Genomic DNA, 20,716 nt, shown 5'->3' on the forward strand with positions numbered 1-20,716 from the left:
AAAAAAAAAAAAAAAGGTGCCTCTTGCGCTAAATTTTTCTATGCGCAAAAAAAAAAAAAAGGAAAAGGGCAACCCTGTGCAAATGTGAGCACACAACTTGGTAAACACGCTAGAGCAGCCCCTGGCGCTTCAAATCATCGTATGCCTTCATGTTCATGACGTTGCCCTTGGAGTCTTCACACTCGACCTCCTGGTCTGGCTTGAAGACGTTCATCTGCGTCTGCTTCTTCAGGCGCTCATACAGGTTTAGGGCGTCGTCGATTTTGGTGATCTCCTTAAAGTGGAGAGTATTGGGGATGTTCAGGCACTTCATACCGAAGGAATGCCTCCACTCGTAAAAGTGCTTTTCAAACTGGGCTCTTCCAAAGTAGGAGTAGTTACCACAAATTTCGCACGTATACTCCTTGGACAGCCCGTGTAACTTATAAAGCCAGTAAGGTATAGGCTTATTATCATGTCCTAGGGGTAGATTCAAGGGATTATAAATAGGTTTCTCATCGTCATCTTCATCTTCCTCATCTGCTTCATCCACTCCGTTTGCTCCGTTTTTTTTTTTTTTTTTTTTCTTCCCATCTCCTTCACCGTTTACACTACCCCGGTCGGACGCATTCGTAGAAGAGTCATCATCATCGGATGAGGAGGAGAGTCCAAATGGGTTAGAATTGTACAAATGAGGAAAATCATTTCGTTCACCATATTCTTCATTGTTATACAATCCCTTACGATCACGTAAACTTAAAAAATTGTCATTCCTTTTTTCTACTTTTTTTTTCTTCTGTAATTCATCCACACTGATGGCTTGCTTCCTTTGTATCTTTTGAATAGTTTTTTGAAAAATTTTATTCAAAACATTTTTATATAATTCGATAAGGTATTCACACTTGGCTAGCTCTTTATCCTCTTGTTCGATCTCCTTCTTGAACTCTTCAAGCTGTTCCACGGTGAGTGCCTTCTCCATATACTTCTTCAAATCCTCATCGTAGTGTTTGCTATTCTTATAAGAGTTGAAAGTCCCCTCGGAAGCGTACAGCTTATTATTCACGTTACAATATAGGTCCAAATCATAAGTGTATTTTTCCCACTGCTTAATTTCCTTCTCCTTGAATTTATTTTCAAAGTTCTCCTCATACTGTGCATGTATTTTCTGGCAGTCCACCAACACATTCACTTTTGAAAAAAAATTCATAAGATAATTCAATAAATTTTTCAAGTACTTTTTATATTCTTCATTTTTATATTTACAATATCTCGGGATGTAATAGAAGCGAGTGAAATTGTGAAGGTAAGTGACCAAATCCATTTCTTTAAATTCTCCTTCGTTCGATTTCCCCCCTTTGGAGGAATTCTTCCCCTTATCCTTTTCAGCAATACCTTTCTTCTTTTGGCTAGCTAAGTCCTTCTTTCGATATACACTAACCCTAAAATTTTTAATCTTTTTTATATTCACAAAATCGTGGTAAAATTTATGCATGTCTACATACTTGCCTTTTCTTTCCACCGGGGAAAAACTCTCCTTCAGGTTGTTGTTTTTCAGAGCTTCATATTTATAAGCCTTGTAATTTCGAAGTTCGATTTTTTTTATGTTATTTTTTTTGTGGTAGTCTCGGATGTACTTGACTCTTTCGTAGTAGTTTTTCCACAAGTCATTGGCTTCGCCGTAGCGTTCCCCCTCCACTTCGCCTCCTTCTTCGTCGTCCTCTTCCTCTTCCGCTTTTGCTACCTGTCCTCCTTCACTGGTCTTACCAGAAATGAATTGCATTTCCTCCTTTTTTAAATTGTCTTCATCCTTGTAATACTGCAGCAGCAGTTTTGACTTGGTTTGTATCTTCTCCACTAGGTAACTGATGGAGTAGTCGTAACGAATGCTCCACTCCTTCTTCTTCCGTACCTTCTCTTCGATCAGGTCGGCGATTGCCTTCTCCATCATCTCGATCTCCTCGTGCATGTACCGGATCTGCTCCATTAGGAACTGCGCCATGGTGACGACAAACACAGCAGTACAAGCCGTCCTGGGGAAGAGAAGCTTTTCTACCGATTTGTCAAGTCAAAGTGGGCAACTCACAGCAGCACCCTTTGCGTACCTCCCCCCCTAATGCGTTGGAGCAGCTTAAAAATTGGGGATGCCTCTCCTCTCAGACTCCTTCAAAATTTCCCCCCCCCCACCTTTGCCTGAGAAGCGGGTTCAAAAAGGAGACGCCCTGAACCTACAACCCTCCCGAGCAATATATCCTCCTTAGATAAACACAAATGTGAACGTATCACGCTCCACTCGGGAAATGAGCGAGAGAGCTGCTGTCCTCTTGCAAATTGTGTCCTCTAAAAGGAAGCATCCCCCTCTGTCAGTCGACTGCCATGCACCCCAACTGTGCACCCGCAGCTGTTCCCGAATTTTCGCCTCTTCGTTTTTTTTTTTTTTTCGAATTTGCGCGCTTCTTTCTTTATTGTTGCTTTCCACTGCTCTTGAGCGCTAGAGCTTCTACCCCTGGGGGCTCCAAATTGAAAAAAAAAAAAAAAAAAAATGGAAAAAAAAAAAAAAAATGCGCCAATCCTGCCTCTTGGCAATGTCGCGAAAAGCGTTTTAGCAACGTGACACCGTCAAGGCTTCACGAAAAAAACGGGAGCATACATTCACGTATGCATAAATAACGATATATTTTTTTTCCCCCCTTTTTTTTGCATGTTCAATAGGAAATAAAAATTTCCTTAACGGGATTATTAGATTATTTATTTTTTTTTTTTTTTTTTTCTCCTTCTGGAGCAGGGTACTGTTTTTTAAAATATCACCCTGATAATATGGGGCTTCCACAAAAAAGGAGCATAAAAAAAACATCGCGGGGTGATCGACGAACCGGTGTGGGGAAGGAGGGGCTTTGTGCCAATTGAGTGACCCAACTGACATGTAAAAACACCCCCACGGCGGCATGTACGACTCAGCGTATTGATATACTCCTTCTTCGCGTTCTCCACATTTCCGGCATGACAACCCCCCCCACACAAAATTGGTGCAAAAAAGTCTCAACACAATTTCGTTCTCACCACAGTGCTTTTGTGAGAAAAGTGTAAAATGCCCAAGTGTATGGCGTGGCGGAATGGAAAACGGGGCGAAGAGAAAGAATCGAAAAATACGTGGAAAAGCAATGACAATAACAATGAGAATACTAAATAGGAGCAGCAAATCACGGCGCAGCAATGAACGCAGCAGACAGGAGCGCATGCGGTTAACCAACTTATCACGGGCTACCCCTACCAACCCACCTTCACACCTCCTACACGACCAAGTGCTCGCTCATCTTCTTCTTTATCCTGTCCAACTGATTGAAGGACTTATTCAAATTTTTATTAATAATGTCAAGGATGTATGCATCCTTCGAGTTTGTGGCGCGTCGTTTCTCTCCCCCCACCAAACCCTTTACATGGCTCCCCTGTCCACCAGCCCTTACTCCCTGAAGGTATACACTGGAGGAGCCTACCTTACCGTTGTGCATGTTTTTGAGGAGTGCTTTTTTTTCTATACTGTTTAGGTCAAAGTTACTTTTTCTCGTTACGTTATGCTCGATGATTTCTTTTATTGACTTGATAGCATTGTCGTCCCGTCGACTCTTCTTCTGGGTACACACCCCTTCCTTATTATTCACACCGTGTGTGTCTCCTCCACCTGACTGCACCTTACTGGCTGAACCCCTAATTTTGCAAACTGTTCCCCCCTGACTGCTGTGCTCCCCCTTGGTCAGAATATAATCATCATACGCCGATATAACTTTTTCAATGTACCTTTTTTTATAATCTGCGTTGTCCATGTGATCAGTTTTGTTTTCTCCTCCAGCTGTGACTACCGTGTCGTCTGTTACCTTTCTCCCTGCATGTACGTGATCAGCACTTCGACCTATGCGTGTAGAACTTCTTCCCGTAGTGGCCCCCGACATACCACCTCTCAAAGTTGTGACAAATGCATTTTCACCTCCCCCTGCATCGGCTATCTTGGACTCACCAGACTTGTCCTCACTCAAACTATTATTCGTCCCCTCGATTAGTTTTGCCTTTCCTTTCTCTTTTCCACTTGTCGTGTTCACCAAACAATTGGGCAGTGTCTCCTCCCCTTTCTTCCTTGACCCTCTCTGAGTTTTATAAAAGTATTCCTTCTTTAACACCTCACTCGTGTCGTAATTGTTTTTTGTCCTTCTGAGGGTATTGCCCCTAGGGTTATTTGCACTACAATTGCCACTCCCTTCGGGGGTATCTCTATTACCCCTTTTGTTGCTGCAACGGGTAGCGGACACTTCCTGTTCACACCGTTGACGCTCTAAATGTGGGCGCGCCTCCGATGGGCTACATTCCCTGTGGTGGTCCACCTCGTGGAGAGTCCCTTTCGTGGTCGCTGCCTTCTTATCCCCATCGCACTTCGCCTTCTGGCTGCTCCTCGCAGTGCCACCAGCATGAATCGCTTGTCCACTCCAAATCGTCGTACCACTCTTTTTTTTCAACGCGATAAGAGGTTGTCTTGGTTTTATTTCCTGATTACTCGACTGTGCAGAGTTAGAAGGGGCGTTCATCCCCACGTGATCATTCCTACTGCCCTGCGCATCCTTTCCCCCATCAGTTGGACGTCCCCACGCGCTCCATTTCGCATTTGCATGAAGGTATGTGTCTTTCGAGCTCTTTACAAGACTGCTCGTGGTGGCATCACTATGTTCCTTCTTGTTAGGCGCGCGCGCGAGGAGGGCTGCGCCGATCGGGTTGGAGTAGAACTTCAACAGGTGGCTTCTATCGCGTTGTCCGCTTCGTTCACTTCGATCGCTTCTCCCTATCTGATCCGTTCGGTCTGTTTGGCCGTCCACTGCTGGTGAAGCTGCGCGCCCACTCCGACTCCTCTGACTGCTTCTAACTACCCCGCCATTCGCCAAATGAAAGGCACTGAATGAGCTCAATTGTGGGGAAGACTTACTGTACGTGTTTCTTCCTTGAAGGTCATGTATGAGCAGTTCTCCCTGTTGCGGCCAATCCGACTTACCATGTAAAAGGTCAGTCCGCTTCTTTGCACTACTATCATGCGCCGTGGCCATGACGCATTTTTTGTTCAAAAAAAACTTTTCTAATTTCCTCCCCACGTGATAATTACTGCCGCTTCGACTATCCTGCCTTGTCATGTCTGGACAAACGGAGGAACATCCCCCCTCATTTTTCTTCACTGTGCTGTTCGAGGCGCACCGCTTCCCAACAAGTCGCCTACTAATTATGCTACTAAAAATATCATTTTTTTTCTCCAGCATATTTATGGTGCGTAAGCGATCTAGCTCAACGAGCGCATCCAACTCACCCATCACATCCGAATCGACACCTGCCACGGAACAGTCCCTCTTGGCTCCCCCCTTCCCCAAATTGCTCATTCTTTCCTTATTATACAATATGTTAACCGTTTTATTTCTGTGTTTCAATTTTTGTATCTCCTGGTGGTTCCTCATCAACGTCTCGATAAAAAACCCGTTGCAGTTTTTTATGTACTCCTTTAGCTTCTTGTTCTCCTCATAAACTTTGTATGCCTTATTGCTGTTGCTGAGCTCCACAAAATCGAGGTAGTCATTGAATCCAGTGACATACTTACGTATGATATGTTCCAGCGTTGCAACCCTTTTGTTCTTCTCATTCCTTTTCTCTAACAGGTGCAATAGATTGGCCAGGTGGGGTTTTAACCTCTGTGATGATTCGCAAGAGTCCGGTAGACATGCCTCTGAAATGTGATTTATAGAGCGTTTTACCTCTTCTTCATGCTGGTCACATCCCCCATTGGAGAGTTTACTGACCTCTCTCCCTGGACTGCCCTCCCTACTAGCAACGCTACACATTGTGTAAGGACACGGTTGCCCACCTTTCGAGAAAGCACCCTGAATGGTTACGTCATTTGGGGAATTACCAAAAAGGGGTCTTCCATACACACATCTACTCTTCGCGTCGTTCCTACAATACCTCTTCTCATTATATTCTCCACTACTCTCTGACAAACCAAGTAATGAAATTGTAATTTCGTCGTAAATGTACTGAGAGCAATTCTTCAGATAATTCTTCAAGCATTCCTCCACTCCCTTTTTTGTCTCTAACTGGTTGGATGCGCTCCCCTTTTGCACCATTTCCAATGCGCTTTTAAAATCGGTGTGTCTGTCAGAGGAATCATCCTCACAATTACCCCCACCACTCACATCACTTGATGCGAATCGATACTCTAGGAAAATCTTCTGAGAGGAAATATTCAAACTATGTCCAAATAATATTTTAAAAATCATCCCTATTTTATCTACATAGCTCAAATTATTTGAGTACATTTCTTCAACTGCTTTCCCCTCCAAGTGTTGTGCATACTCCTCCTTGGAATAATTTTTTACAAAATCGAACTCCTCATTGTTATTATTCGAGATGTTTAAATGAATCGATCCTTTTTCCTGCATCTGGAAGAGGTACTTAAGGTGTAATATGGTGAATCCTATGTAGGAGTTCTTTTCCTTTTCCTCCTTGGGTTTCGTGATGGGCTTGGCGTTGCTACTGCCTGATTTGTCCGTTGCTCCTTTGGGGGGTTCATTGAGAGTCCGATGGTTAGAGGTAAGCTTAGCAGAGCACAGGTTGGTCGCCTTCCCCCTGGGAGTCTTCCCCGCAGTAACGCCAACCCTAGCAACCGTCCCCCTGATTCCCCTACCCTGGGTACTCATTTTCTCTTTAGTTAGCTTTGCACTCATTTCTCTCCCCTTCGTGCCCATGGCATCTCGCTCCACCCCCTTCTGGGGCACCTCCTCGACGCCGTAGAAACTTAGCCTGTAAAACTGGAGAGGAGAATGAAGGAACATATGAGGAAGGTGCACATGCACAGAGACGCTAATCTCACATGGGGTTTATAGCGCGAGGGTGGTCTACTACACACACGTATGTCTGACACATGTGTCGTCCATCCGTCACACTTAACACTTAAGCAGACAATGCGGAGAAACGACAACCCCAAAGTGTAGGAGCATTTCAAAAATATAGACACGAACATAAATGATAATCATAACAACACATAAAAAGGACGATTATGAAAAACGAGGATGTGTTATTCTCACCGTCGATGAAGATATGTCGACCTTCCCATTAACCACCTGTGCATCGAACACGAGTTCGAATGTGACATCTGTGTGCACACTTTTTTTCAGCTCCTGCAGGAGAACCTCTACCTCATCAGGACTCAACATGTTGAAGCTCTCTTTGTCCTTATTATACATTTTAAAAAGCCGATTCTGTGCATTAAAATCTGTGCCGTTTTTGCAAAAGGTGAATGAGTGAACAAGCACACCCGAATTGTTTGTCACCACACATTTGACATACTTATACTTTACGAAGTATATATTTTTAAACCTTACATTTATCTTCATTTCTACTTTTTGTACTTGTGTCTTTTTATTTTCTAGGATTAGGTAGCTGTACAAGTTCGAGTTCTTCTTCTTCTGCAATGATTTCTTCTCGTGGTCTCCCTTTTGCGCTACATTAAATTCGCTCCTCTGGGTCCCTTTAGAGGGGACGTGGTCACGGCTGCAGCTGCTGCGGTAGCTGTCGATGTTGCCATCACGCAGATCGCCGGATTCGGGAAATTCGACCGATTCGATCGAACCGGCGGTGTCATTGATGTCGTTTCCATTTCCCTCATTGCTTGCGCTTGCGGGGGGATCTCCCGCAAAAGAGGCATTTTTACCCACGTCGATCACGCCATACGTGCTATTATTAGATCTCACACCCACCTTCGCGACATCGTACTTGCCTGAAAAGGCTCCACCATTAGAACAGCTACTATTCCACAGGTGCGCATTTCCGTTTTGCCTTAATATGGCTACATTGCTACTCCTCACACGTTCGTTATAGTGGTCATCGTTATTCACACGTACGTCTCCTCTTACGAGATGATTCGTCTGCCTCTTATGTTGCTCTTCCTTCTGATCCTCCTGCTCATCCTCCATCATCTTTTGATGAAAATAGCTTAACTCACTTTTGTGCTTTAAAACTTCATGGAATAAATTTAAATTGTCTTTATACTTGTTCGTCTTCTCCTTGGACATGCTTTTTTTTTCTACTGCAGTTTGTTCCTCCCTTTCTGTGTAGGCGGCGCGGTCGTCCTTGCGTCTGTTGCCTTGACTACACCTCTTTTCCTTTGTGGTTGTAGGGTCGATGGGTATGTCCGATTCTTCGTCCTTACGTTGGTCTTCATCGCTCTGTTCTTCACCGCTTCCTTCGTCACTGTTTCGTTCGTCACCGCTTTGATCATCTTCACGCTGATCATCATCAATTTGGTCACCTTCAATTTGTTCATCCTCGGTTTCTTCATGTTCCGCTTGTTTTTCTTCCTCATCGTCGTCATCACCATCGACTTGTTCTTCTCCTACCTCTTCGCCCTCCGTCCCCAGTGCACTTCCGCCCGAAAGACTTAATCCGCTTATCCTGCGCCAAACTGGCATGTCTGCATTTGGCCCTTCCTTGCCGCTCCCCCCTTGCCCAGTTTTACCATTTTCATTGCATTCACACTTTCGGGTGTTACTTATGCTTGGCGAATATGAGGCGCATTCCTTCTTGACACTGTTTCCATTCTCCTTTGTTGGGAACAAAACATCGGAACTGTCTATGCGCGTGGAATTACTTGAAAGGTTATTATGCGCATGTTGATCGTTTTGCGCCAGCACATTTTGTTCGCCTATAAGCGAACTGTTCACGTGTGACTCACAGTTTGGTAAATTTTCTTTCCCTTGGATAGAGTCATGTCCTTGCGACACGTACGACTTTGCAGGCTTCAAATGGTTATTCTCTTCTTCATCAATGCGTTTATTGCTACACGGAATGTAGCTTTGCTCTGTTTGTTCTAAACAGCTATCCGCTGTACAACTTTTATCACTGCACACAGATTTTTTTTTTTTCTTTTCGCTATTTAGTGCATTTTCGCTAGTTAGTTCATAATTTTCCATAAAAATTTTTTTTTTTTCTGATTTGTTCATATAATTTTCGTTTTGTGCAGGTAACTCGGGTTTTCCTTCTAACAACGACATTTCGTTATTTCTATCTGGTTTTAAATAGTCGGAAAGTTGAGCCAGCTCGGAAAAGGTGAGTCTACCAAGGGGTGACTTTTCCTCAGCAGCTTTAGCTTCCCTGCTTGTTAAGTTTGTATTCATTTTGCCGAGTATTGGGTTTTCCTTGGTCAGGTGCGCACCACGCAGTAGTGTACACACAATATGCTAACATGTATATCTGTGTGGAGGGGGTTCCTCCTTTTATTTTTGCCTGTTTTTTTTTCTTGCGTGTCTGTGCTTGTTGGGTTGCTTTGAGCCCGTTTATGCTTCTTCACACAACTGTGTGTGTGAGGAAATAGTACAAAAAAAAAAAGGGGAAAAAAGAAAAAGCGTGGATTATCCCAAACAGCATATACTTACGTGCACAACGTTTATACAACCATTTGGAAATTTCCGTTAATATAAGGTCATTGTGCGCCAGCTATGCATTTGAGCAAACATCCGTGTGGGAAGAACAAAACATGTTTGCGATTTAAACAAAAAGGTTGTCCTTAGAAGGGACGAAACAAATGAAAGGCAAACATGCCATGCATGTATGCCACTTTTGGGACAAATTAGGTAAGGAAACAAAATTGGACAAGAAAAATGTACAAAAAAAAAAAAGGGCGGCGTTCGCTTATTTCGCTTCGTGTTGCAGCACTGCGTCTTTTTGCAACATTTGTCACTTTTTCATTTCAAGTCTTATTTTGAAAAATATTACACTTAAAATGGTCGTTCGCAGCACGCACTTTGACTAGACGTGCACAGAGTAGGGGACGAGATTGTTTGTGCCCCCAGAACGGCATTTTCCGCCAGGGCGATTACATAATGTTATGTATCTACAGGACGAGGCGTACACACGCGCGGGAGTAAGCAGGGATGACCGTAAACAAAAAAAAACAGGTATACATTCGGATGGTTACAACAAGAATGCAAATTTGACAAATTCCCAAATTGGCGGAAATGGTAAACCGAACAAAATTGCACAAAGCAGGTATGCAATAAAAATCAAACGAGCAGGGAAGAAATGCAATTCGTGGACACACGAGCCGTGGTAAGGGTAACTCGTTTCCCCAAGTTTCCAAACCACAGCACAGTATTTTCCAAATGGGGGAAAAAAAAAAAAAAAAAAGTGGCAATTTGTAAAACACACTTGAACAAAATTTTTTGGACAAAGTATGTGGGCAAAATGTTAATTTAAAAATGGTGCTACAATGAATTATCGTAAAAGGTGGATCCATGTTCATTTTTTTATTTTTGTGAATTAGGGGAATAGGCCCTTCCCTCTCCCCTTCCTTTTGTTCGCATTTGTGTATATCATTTGGGGCATCTGGGGGAGAAAACAAACTTGATTGTCTCCTGGCACCTCATACATTTTACGCATTTCATGTACGCTGCACAGTTCGCACAGTTCGCATATTTGGCACATTTTGCAGGTTATATGCCCGCCCGTTTACCCCTTTGAGAGGACTGCGCGGTCGGCTGCACACTTTCGCGGAGCAGCTTGCCAACTTATACCTGCCTGTCCGTCCAAGGGTCCCTCCCCACCCCGATGAAGCCACACCGAGCGACGCTTTTAAACTCCTCCCCGCCCCCTTTCTCAAGCAAAATATTGCCACTTTTTCTTTGTGCAACGTTGGACTAGATGGGAGGGGCGTGTAGCTGCTCAGAATTATAAATACCATTTTCTGTTGGCACATGTTGGGCACCGTGCGACGGGGATGCCATGTAGGAAATGGCCCTTAGGGAGACGCCTTTACAGAGCAACATCGCAGGACACGCTCACATAGCCCCCTCCGAATAAGAGCGCTGGCTCTCATTGCCACTTGGAATAACAGCAAAAATGAGGATAAACAAAAAGGACGAAATCGTGAACGTCTTGTTCACCGTATTTCTACTGGCCACTCAGCATATCTGCCTCCTCTACGCAATCATGAGCAGCGCAAGAAGCAACAACATGTACCTGCTGTTCCTAATCGTAGATGTCTTCCTATGCATATACATTGTGCTGAGCCTTTACGATGAGAACAACGCGGGGGTCAAAATCTCCATCCAGTGGATGATGTACATGATTAGCTTGAGTTCAAAAATGGGTATATTTTGTTTTCTGATCAAAAATGATAATAAAAACAGTCCCCCCAAAGGCCTTCTTTTCACATATCTAGCGAATGATGTATTAGTATACAACTTGCTTTACCTGACTCCATTCATTTACCTGTTGTTCTCGCTGAGAAGTAGAAATATATTGGAGAATATTTTAAACAATAAAATCGTTGTAGAAAATATACTCAGCATTGACGTAAACATAATAAACCTATTCGATCTGATCGACTTAGTGTTCATGTATTCTCATTTGACCAACCTGTACAAAATAATGGACCATGTGAAGACCTACTACAGCTTCCAAAATGTACTTATAATGCTCATTGTTGTTTTAGTAGATATATCTCTCTTTGGATTCTACTTCCCTATTTATACTAATATAGACAAGTCCTATTCCTACACCCAGGAGTCGGTGGGGGTTCTCAAGGGGGACACACCTGGGGAAGGCGGCAGATCGAGGGACAAAGGTACCAAGCGAGATGGAAAAAAAATAAAACATAGCAAAATAATTAAACAGAAAAAGGGTATACATCAGAGTGGCTCTTATACCAAGTACGAAACGGGGGAAAGGAAGAAGGGTACTTTGTTTTACGCCACCAATGGGGGAAGTGCTAGTACTACAATTGGGAGGGGTGGAAGTACCATAATGAGGAGAAGTGGCAGTACTGCTATTGGGAGAAGTGTTGAGGGAAGAAGCAACGCGAGTCGACAGAGTAGTGCAGGTAGCTTGCTCAGCCGAGGTAGTAGCAGTAGAAGGGGTCAAAGCGGAAGCCACAGCAGTGTTCGCAGTCAGAGAAAGAATACTCTAATGAATGTAACAAATGTTTCAAGTGGAGGGAATACAACCCTATTGGATAAGTCTAACGTCAGGTACATGAAGACAAACGCCGCCACTTCTAAACCCTTCTACCCCGAGAATGATACAAACATGCTAGTGGTGGACAAAAGGAAACCCTCTTCTTTCGTTTCTAACAATTCCAAGGACTCTACCTACGCATCAACCGATATGTCTAGGGAGTTACTCTCAAGGGCCTTCTCCTCCACATCGTCCTTTTCTTCATCTTCTTCTTCCTCTGCGAATTCATCCTATTTGTCATCAGATGGTTCTAACTTTGGTTCTTCGCACTCGGCTTCCTCCACGTCCTCTTCGTCGTACCTGCCGTCCCTCTTGTCCTTTTCCTCCAGTGGGAACAAGGCCAAGTCCAATAAATCTTACCACCAGAAATATAAGGACGTCTACACGGACGTGTACATAACTGCTAAGTTTCACTTCATCGTGGGGTTCCTCCTGATCGACGTGCCCTTTTTCATATACAGGTAAGGCGCACCAGCGCGTTGGTTAATGTTCCACAAACGCCGCTTCTCCACTTCACCGCTACGTTCGTCACCGCTTCGCTCTACATTTCCCTGCCCGCCCCCATCTCAGACTGCTCTTCTGCCTGAAGCACAAAATGATGCTGACGCTGATTGTGAAGAACGTCCTGTTCCTGCTGTTCAGATCGTACAAGCTGAACGAGTACCGGCTCGTGGAGAAGGAGAAGTACAAAAAGAACAAGAGCAATCTGGACTTTGACTTTTACAACCTGTTCAGCATAGATTCGGAGGCGAGTGGCTACCGAAAGGAGGACGCCGCGGGGAAGGGGAAAACGGGCGAGCACATGCTGGTTGTGAAGAGGGAGAAGCGCAGAGAGCGGCATCGTCATTCGCATCGCCACTCGCGTCAACATTCTCATCTCCATTCACGTCGCCATTTGCATGGACATGCGCAGCGGGGGAGTAGCATGAAGGCCTCCTCATTCGACAGAGCTGCGAGTTGCAAAGTTCTGGAAGACGGGGGGGAGGTAAAAAGCAAGAGAGACCGACGCGTGAGAAAAATGAAAAAGGGAAACAGCAAAAGGGGAAACAAAAAGGACAAATCAATGAAGAAGAGACAGAAAAAAAAAAAAAAAAAAAACACCGTCATGCAAGTCTTTAAGGAAGAATATAGGGACAACAAAAAGAAGCTGTTGTTGGAAAAGGCCGCTGTGCAGGAAATGGAAATAAGCGGAAATGCTGAAAAGGCAAATCGAGGAAGTATCTCCCTCGGAAAAGTCATAGACAATAACGGAGAAGAACAAATAGAAAAGAGGGATGGTGGAGAAGGCATAAATGGAGGGGGGAACACAAGGAATAGCAAAAAAAAATCGTCAGTAAAATTAACGTGGAAAGAACGAAGACAAATGAAAAGTCAATTTAGGAAATTCAGAAAGCTCATTTATAAATTAAAGTATAAAAGGAAGATACCGATATATCATTTCAAGCTATGGGATCACATCCGGGCCATGTGTAGTCTTTTGTTTAAACGCTTTGGTAGTTCTAATTTTGTGTACTTGGATGACCAGCTCGTTTTTTCATACTTAACAAATCTTAGACTCATGCTTCTTATACTACTTAACTATGTAATGAAGATTGGCATTACCATTTTTTTTATTTTCCTCCTATTGAATAATCACATAACAGTAGTACGTGAGCAGAATTTTGTATACATGTACGATATGCCTATAAAGCCGTTAGGAACGCCTGGGGTGGATCGGGGAGGCATTCTCCTTTTCCCAGACAGCTTCGATTTGACCAAGCACACAAATCTGCAATTGCCGAAAGAACCCATCCCTATACATTATATAAACAAAGACATGGAAGACAATTCGAAGCAATTTGGTAATAACAAATATGTCCCCAAAGGATACCTTAAACTAGAAGTGCCAGATAGCTTATTCAACTCCAAATGGGAGCATGTATTTAAGGTCGACAAAATTTATATGTATAGTTGTCTGGGATTTTTTTTTCTTTATTTTGTTTTGCTCCTGGGGACTTCTACCTTTTTCGACATTCTCTTTGGGGCCATAGTAAATACGTTGAGTCACTTATCCTTTTACTTTTCCCTAAAGCAATTTGTTTTATTCTTTTTTACTTTCCATGGCAATGTATACAATAATGATTATGTGCTTCACGATGGGTACATTCGCAAGCTCAACTACGAGTTCGAATACTTGTTGCTTCTACTTTTTAATTTGCATCACTTCGCGTCCCTCTTCAAGCACGCCTCGCTCTTCGTGCGCGTGGTGTTCAACTGCAGGTACGTCTACTACCGGAGGAGCTTAGGACGAGGTATGCCACAAAAGGGGTGCTGCCGTGCTGCAGCCACGCTCACATTGCTCATTTCGGCTATGCACTAAAAGCCAGCCCACTCGCATCGTATACTTGAAGCGTATGTGCGAAGTGTCCATTTGAGGCACTCATTTGAGGCAGCATCCACTCATGCTGCGCATTCGCACAGCCAATTCATGCTTCTCATCCATTACACCCCTTCAGGCAGGCGCAACCAGCTGAGGCACTCCGTGAGCGTATACCTCCTGTTCCTCTTATGCAAGTACGCCCACGCACCGATCAACCTGAACACCCTGCTCTTCGGGCAAAATATCCTGAATAACATTCTCCTCATAGACAATATAAACAGCTTCACCTGGGTGAATATTATAGTCCTCACTCTCTTCAAAGGAACGCAAATACTCATGACCAAGACCAACTACTTCGTAATCGGACTCTTCATTCTACACATCCTCCTGTACATCATATATGCCATCCACGCACAAATACTCAGATATATAATTCTTCGAAAAATGGAAATTCTTTTTTCCTTTAAGAATATTCTCATCTCCAAATATGAGGAGGCACCCCTCGTCCCGGACAAGACTTCTCCCTACGTCACCTGCAGGGATATACTGAAGTATTACTCTGAGGAGGGCTTCTTCTCTTCTGAGGGTAAGACGGATGCACGCAGGCAAGGCGGTTATATATCGCTAGCTATTTGGCGCAGCCGCACCGTTCTTCCTTGCCTTCCACTCGGTTCACCCCACGCAACCTTTCCGCCTCCCCCTTTCCCCCCTTGCAGGAAATATGATACCCAATTTTATATGACGAACGAGTTTAGCAGCTGCGGACAAAACGTAACGGATTATGTAAACTCCACACGCTGGCCCATCCCGCTCTTAACCTTTTCGCACTCCTTTTTTTTTAAGCAAAACGAAGCGCACCCACTACACATATAGTTACACCACACGAGACTATCTCCTACCGCTGTTAAAACAAATTAAATGAAGAATGGCGAAACGTTGGGGCGTCAGTGTGGGGGGTGGGCCCCACTACCTCTCCCCTCGTCGGACACACACCCTTCCGTGCAGCCACTGCAACTTTGTATTCCCTGCGCTCGTGGCGCACCTTGGCCCAGTTGGTCCCTTTAGCAAAAGGTTCGCTGTGCGCACACGTCACCTCCAGTGGATGTGCGGAGCTAATTAAACACTAATTTCTATTAAAAAAGGGAAAAAAAAAAAAAAAAAAAAAAAAAGCTAGTAAAGATACTATATACACATACACACAACTACGCATGCATACGCACGGAAAGGGGCGAGACGGGCCAACCTGCACAGAAATGGCCTGTCCATGTAGCTGCCCGTGCCGCTCCTTCCTTTCCCCATTTTCGCAATCCACAATGAATGGGCAAGAGGCCTAAAAATCAATTAAGCTGTTAATGATGGCCTGCTGTACACTGAGATCTTCATTGTTGGTGCTCTCCTCATCACATTGGTCCATCGCAGAAGCCGTGTTGTCATCCATGCCTCTCCCATAACTCTGATCAGAGACGCCACGATTTGCATGCGCATCACCTCCATGTGCGTTTCCAACACGCCCTTGTTGCACCTGATCCATGTGTGCGTTTTCCGCTTTAATTGAACCTGCATTCTCTCTCTTCACATCACCAATCATCTCTTGTGCATTCTTGTTAAGTATTATCCCTTGGCCATAACCCCCCATGTTATGGTGGAGACTCTGTTCATGAGTAGAACGTGGTTCTCCACATGTTGTGCCTTCGTCAATGACGTACACGTCCGGTACTGCCCTTCCTTGGGCTTCTCCTAAAGTGCAAACAAAAGGGCTCTTCCCACTTGTGATAAATTGGTTGTGGCTTGTCCCATTGGATCGGTGTAGCGACCTGTCCTTGTTCACATGTCGGTAGTGGCCCTCATTCGTGTTCTTCTCTTCCGGTCTGTGTTGATAATTCACCTCTCTATTCATTACTAACATTTGGTAGTTGGGTGTATCGTGACCGTTGGCTAGGAGAAATTCATTGTGTGGGGGATTTTCATCACACAGGGGTTTCACCATGCGGGATGACGATGGTATGTCGTGACTGAAATGGGCGCCACGTAGTACGCTGGACCGATCTGGGGAAGCATCAGACCAGTTGCCCTCTTCTACAAAATTACGCAACCTATGGGTACCTCCTCCTTGACTCAAGCCTCCATCTTTGTAGTGGAACGAATTTACACTTATGTCATCCTGGCCGTGGTTCCGTGTGATGGCCCTCTCGCTTTGCTTAAAGTGGATGCCGTTAAACAATTCTGGGTGTTCATTCCTTCTTGAGTGGAGACTGCCCTCAGGTGCCGTTGCCCCGACTGAGGGGACCTCCCCCCCATGGTGAACAGACTCAAAGGGAAGACGACGACTGCTTTTCTCAACAGGTGCATACTTGTCAGCCATTTTTGCAAACACCTCTGCCCTGTCATCCATCTCCATCACAACGTTGTTCATAACATAATCGTTTACACTTGGCTCCACAGCGGTGCCCTGCTCAAAATGGAACATATTAAAAGGGGAAGACTCACCTTGCATTACGCCCCAACCCACGTCAGCATACGTCATGCCGCTCTTTGCGTGCCCTCCATTGTTACATACACCCATGGTAGGGTTGTTCCTATCATGTGGCTCGCTCCTCTTGCCCACAGCTGTCTTAAAGAAAAGAAGGTCATCCTCAGGGACACCCCCAAGACCACCTCCATTTTGTGCCTCATAATTATCCCCCTTGCAGTAGTATGGGTCTTCAATTTTTTCATTCGCGGGGTGTTTTCTCGAGGACCTCAGAGTGTAGGACATGAGAGGTGAACCATTGCGTTGGACCATCTTAGGAGACGATCCTTCATCGTTAAGGTTTCTGTCCACCTGGTTGATGTTATTCACTTTCCTTTTGCTTTTCTTCGTCCTGGCCTTATATGGCGACGGAGCACTACCTATCACATCTTCTCCTTCCAAGGGGATCACATCATTACCGTCTTGTACACGTGCGTTGTAGTATCCCCCTTGAACATTTTGTGTTCTCTCTTCTCCTCCTCCGTTGCGATTCTTTCCCCTAGAGAGGAAATTTGACCCCTTGTCTACCCTCTCACCGTATGAATCCACATCGTACACACCTTCAAATGTAAATTTATTTTTTTCCTTTTCCTTTCCACTTGGACTCATCGGTGCGTAGTGCACGTAGTACCCTCCCTCTTGTGAGTAATCATCATGCCGAGATGAATCCCCGTAGTGGTTCCTAAGTAGGTTATTCTCGCGATTGTGCTCTCCTTCCCTGGGCGTGTGTCCCGCCTCTGTGGCTGCTGCTGCTGCTGCACTGCGGACTAGCCGAAATTTCCCCCTACTGCTGACACCGAAATGGTCATTATACACATCGCACAAGCCATTCACAGACTTCTCCACTTTACATTTGGGTGATTGAACACCCGCTCCATAGTTGTTATAATGTCCGGCTCCTGTGCCTCCAGCACCTTGTGCCCCTACAGATTGGAAGGAAAAATTATTTGTACTTTCCATCACCCTGGGGATGTCCTCCTTTCCTCCTTTTCCTTTATGTGCTTGAATACACACTTCAGGCTTCCCTTTCTCATGATGGTAAGGCCCCTTGCGGGAAAATGCTTCCTGTCCCATCCCTTCAATAATGGTTACTTCTTCCCTTAAGTCTTCCCCTCTGGTGGAAAATGGTCTACCCACATTGCTTTGCCCACTTGGCTTATTCTGCCTTGGCGTCAAGGATAAATTTTCATCAGGAACATAGCAAATCTCGCTGCTGTTTCTCACCCCATCGTCTTCGAACACATAACTTCTCGCTTCTTCATTATTTACTTGAACTTCTGCTTCCTCCTCATCTGAGCTTAATGAAATGTTAATCGGTTCATATACGCCATTAAAACGGGGTGAGTAGCGCCTATCAGCGTTGCTGCTACTTTGGTTGCCATTCTGAAACCCATTTACTCGGTTATTCCTACTACGGAGGTTGTAGGGTCCGTACATATGACCTCCTTCATTATTGTCCACGTAGTGGCCACTCCTTCTGTTCCTTCCACTAGGGGACAGTGGGTTTTGATTCATGGGGGTATTCCTTCCTACGTCGTAATTCATACAAAACGGCATGTAGCTATTATCCCCCAGGAGACACTCAACATAAGAGTTGTCCGGCTTCCTAACATCATCCTCTGCATCCTCATTCCTGTCTTCACTACTCAAGTGGTTTTCGTTCACCACGCTGGAGGGTTCATCGTGTCCATTCAGGGCCTCATTCAGCTTCAGGGCAAACAGGTAGTCAGCATCAACTGAAAAGTGAACAGGGAAAAAAAAACAAGAATAACAAATTAGTAGCAGAAAAATTGGCAACATGGAAGTCGCCCCATACGTACGACCCATGTTCTTCTCCTAATGTTGTAGGAGGTGTCGATTGCCTCTTCCCAAATGAACTCACCTTGATTAATATTTTCGTCTCTGGTGGAATTTCTCGTAGCGTCGCTCTGATTAGTATTTTCACAATATCCCTCACTTAGGTTTTTGCTGCAGCTTTCGGCTTCATTGGGCTGCTCATTAGTATCTCCTTTGGCCACTTCACTCGGGGCGACCTTCTCCGCCTCCCCCTCAGAAGTTTTTCCCTGAAGGTTCTGCTGTTCCCTCTTCAGCCTCTCTTCATATGCTTTCCTATGCTTGTTAATATAAAAATTTAAGTCCGAAGTACCCATGGTGGTATTTCGCTGGGGTAGGCGTGCACGCAAGAGTAGGTAGGCTGGATAATGCAGAAGGGAACGCAGAGGGGGCAGGCCTATCTAGCTTTGTATAGGTAAGTGGTTACACACACCTAGTTACGCTCATGTGCACACATCGACGGCACGTAGGCACGGGGGGCAGTTACCACTTCCGCGCTTAAAAACAAAAATGGTCATACAATTGGAAATGGAGCTTTTTACACAAAAAGGTGTTTCGCTCAAAAAGGGGACACGGGCAGGGGATTATCTAACGAGACGCTCCCGATAGTACTTTGTTATACTAAACGTACATTTGCACATGTGGAGGGGCATGTGTACACTGAGACCCATTTGCCCCTTTGCTCGTTTTCCTTTCCGTCGTGCTAACGGCGGCACGTGAATGGGGGAGGAAAAAAGGGTGATGCCTGCATTGGGCATTTATCTCTACATGGGCATCGCCGCATGCGCGCGTTGAAATATTCACTGGACAAGTCCAAATGAGTACAATCGTTTTTAATTCGGAAGCGGTGTCCGTGTCGGCGTTCAGTGTATAGCTAGCTGGTTATTCATCACGCAGGGGGACACATAAACATAAAAAAAAAGGGTGCATAAACACATGCGCTCATAAGTGGACGAAGGGTTTGGGCGGGGCGACGCCATACGTGCACGTACGTAAAAACGAAGGCACACTAACTTTTACACAGCTGCAGGTGCTTACCTTTGCGCAGCTGACATGCCACACGCGCAGCTAAAGTATTGCCCCCACTGGGCATGTCCTTTTATTTGGCGAGCGGCACAGACGTAACGACGAAGAGGGGGGGGGGGAAGGGCAGAGAACAAAAATGGAAAGAAAAAAATAGGGCAAAGGAAGAAAAAAGGCAAAAACTCGGGGGGACTAAAGGAACAACTTGGTCTCCTCTCGTGTGGGGCTATTCTCCAACGCGCAGGAAAACACGTCCTTATTGTTGAATGCTTTAAAGAAAAGGCAAAAAAAGGACGACTGCCTCGTCGACATTACGATGTTCATTTGTGGACTGGGCAGCACGCCATTGGTACATATAAGTAAAAATGCAAAAACGAAAAAAAGGAACGAAAAAAAAAAAGGAACAAAAAAGGAAACAAAAAAAAAAAAGAAAAAAAGGCAAAACATAAAAGTAAGCATAAGTTATTGGGCCGCATTCATCCACATGGGCGCAATGGCTTTTCAGCTTGCCTGGAAAATTAAAAAAAAAAAAAAAAAAAAAAAAAAAAAAAAATGCGCATATGGGGAACGTGCGGTTGGGTAAAGAGGTGCGTGCTTGAGCGAGCAATCAAACGGTTGAGTATTGTGACACCACTGCGTGCTTGACCCGATTTAGTAACACCATTTTGCGTGGCCACACAGCTAGGAAAATGCAAACACGACTTTGCGCCAGTTGAAAAACGTCCTCACACCGAACCCCAGTGTGATAAACTTGTGACCCATATAAAGGATTGCATATAATTATACACCTCAAAATGGTCAGCTAGATTTTGTTAAAGTGTACTGAGCGAGAAAAATTATGTTTCACATTAAGAAAAAAAAACGCTGTGATTTATGAAACCTACACTGGCCGTGGTCCTCCCTTGTTTATTCCATTCATCCCATTTTCGACTTTTGTTCGATTTGATTTCTTTTTTTTTTTTTTTTTTTTTTTATTCATCCTCATC

At 44.6% G+C, this 20,716-nt stretch overlaps 4 protein-coding genes across 4 annotated transcripts; 1 reads left to right on the plus strand and 3 right to left on the minus strand.

Annotated features, from left to right (window-relative positions):
* Window positions 1-109: 109 nt before the first annotated feature.
* On the minus strand, window positions 110-1,978 carry AK88_02901 (uncharacterized protein; the record flags this gene model as incomplete). Its single annotated transcript, XM_012480524.1, has 1 exon — window positions 110-1,978. One exon carries the CDS (start codon window positions 1,976-1,978, stop codon window positions 110-112), a length of 1,869 nt encoding a protein of 622 aa, XP_012335947.1.
* Window positions 1,979-3,266: 1,288 nt separating this feature from the next.
* Window positions 3,267-9,170, minus strand: AK88_02902 (uncharacterized protein; the record flags this gene model as incomplete). The annotated part of the gene is made up of 2 exons (XM_012480525.1): window positions 3,267-6,806; window positions 7,083-9,170. 2 exons carry the CDS (start codon window positions 9,168-9,170, stop codon window positions 3,267-3,269), a joined length of 5,628 nt encoding a protein of 1,875 aa, XP_012335948.1.
* A 1,720-nt stretch (window positions 9,171-10,890) lies between these two features.
* Window positions 10,891-15,107, plus strand: AK88_02903 (uncharacterized protein; the record flags this gene model as incomplete). Its single annotated transcript, XM_012480526.1, has 4 exons — window positions 10,891-12,467; window positions 12,577-14,297; window positions 14,502-14,951; window positions 15,082-15,107. 4 exons carry the CDS (start codon window positions 10,891-10,893, stop codon window positions 15,105-15,107), a joined length of 3,774 nt encoding a protein of 1,257 aa, XP_012335949.1.
* A 588-nt stretch (window positions 15,108-15,695) lies between these two features.
* AK88_02904 (uncharacterized protein) lies at window positions 15,696-19,024 on the minus strand (the record flags this gene model as incomplete). Its single annotated transcript, XM_012480527.1, has 2 exons — window positions 15,696-18,610; window positions 18,757-19,024. 2 exons carry the CDS (start codon window positions 19,022-19,024, stop codon window positions 15,696-15,698), a joined length of 3,183 nt encoding a protein of 1,060 aa, XP_012335950.1.
* Between the last annotated feature and the right edge of the window lie 1,692 nt (window positions 19,025-20,716).

Source organism: Plasmodium fragile (genome assembly GCF_000956335.1).
Source record: "Plasmodium fragile strain nilgiri unplaced genomic scaffold supercont1.30, whole genome shotgun sequence".
In the NCBI taxonomy this organism is placed as follows: Eukaryota; Apicomplexa; class Aconoidasida; order Haemosporida; family Plasmodiidae; genus Plasmodium; species Plasmodium fragile.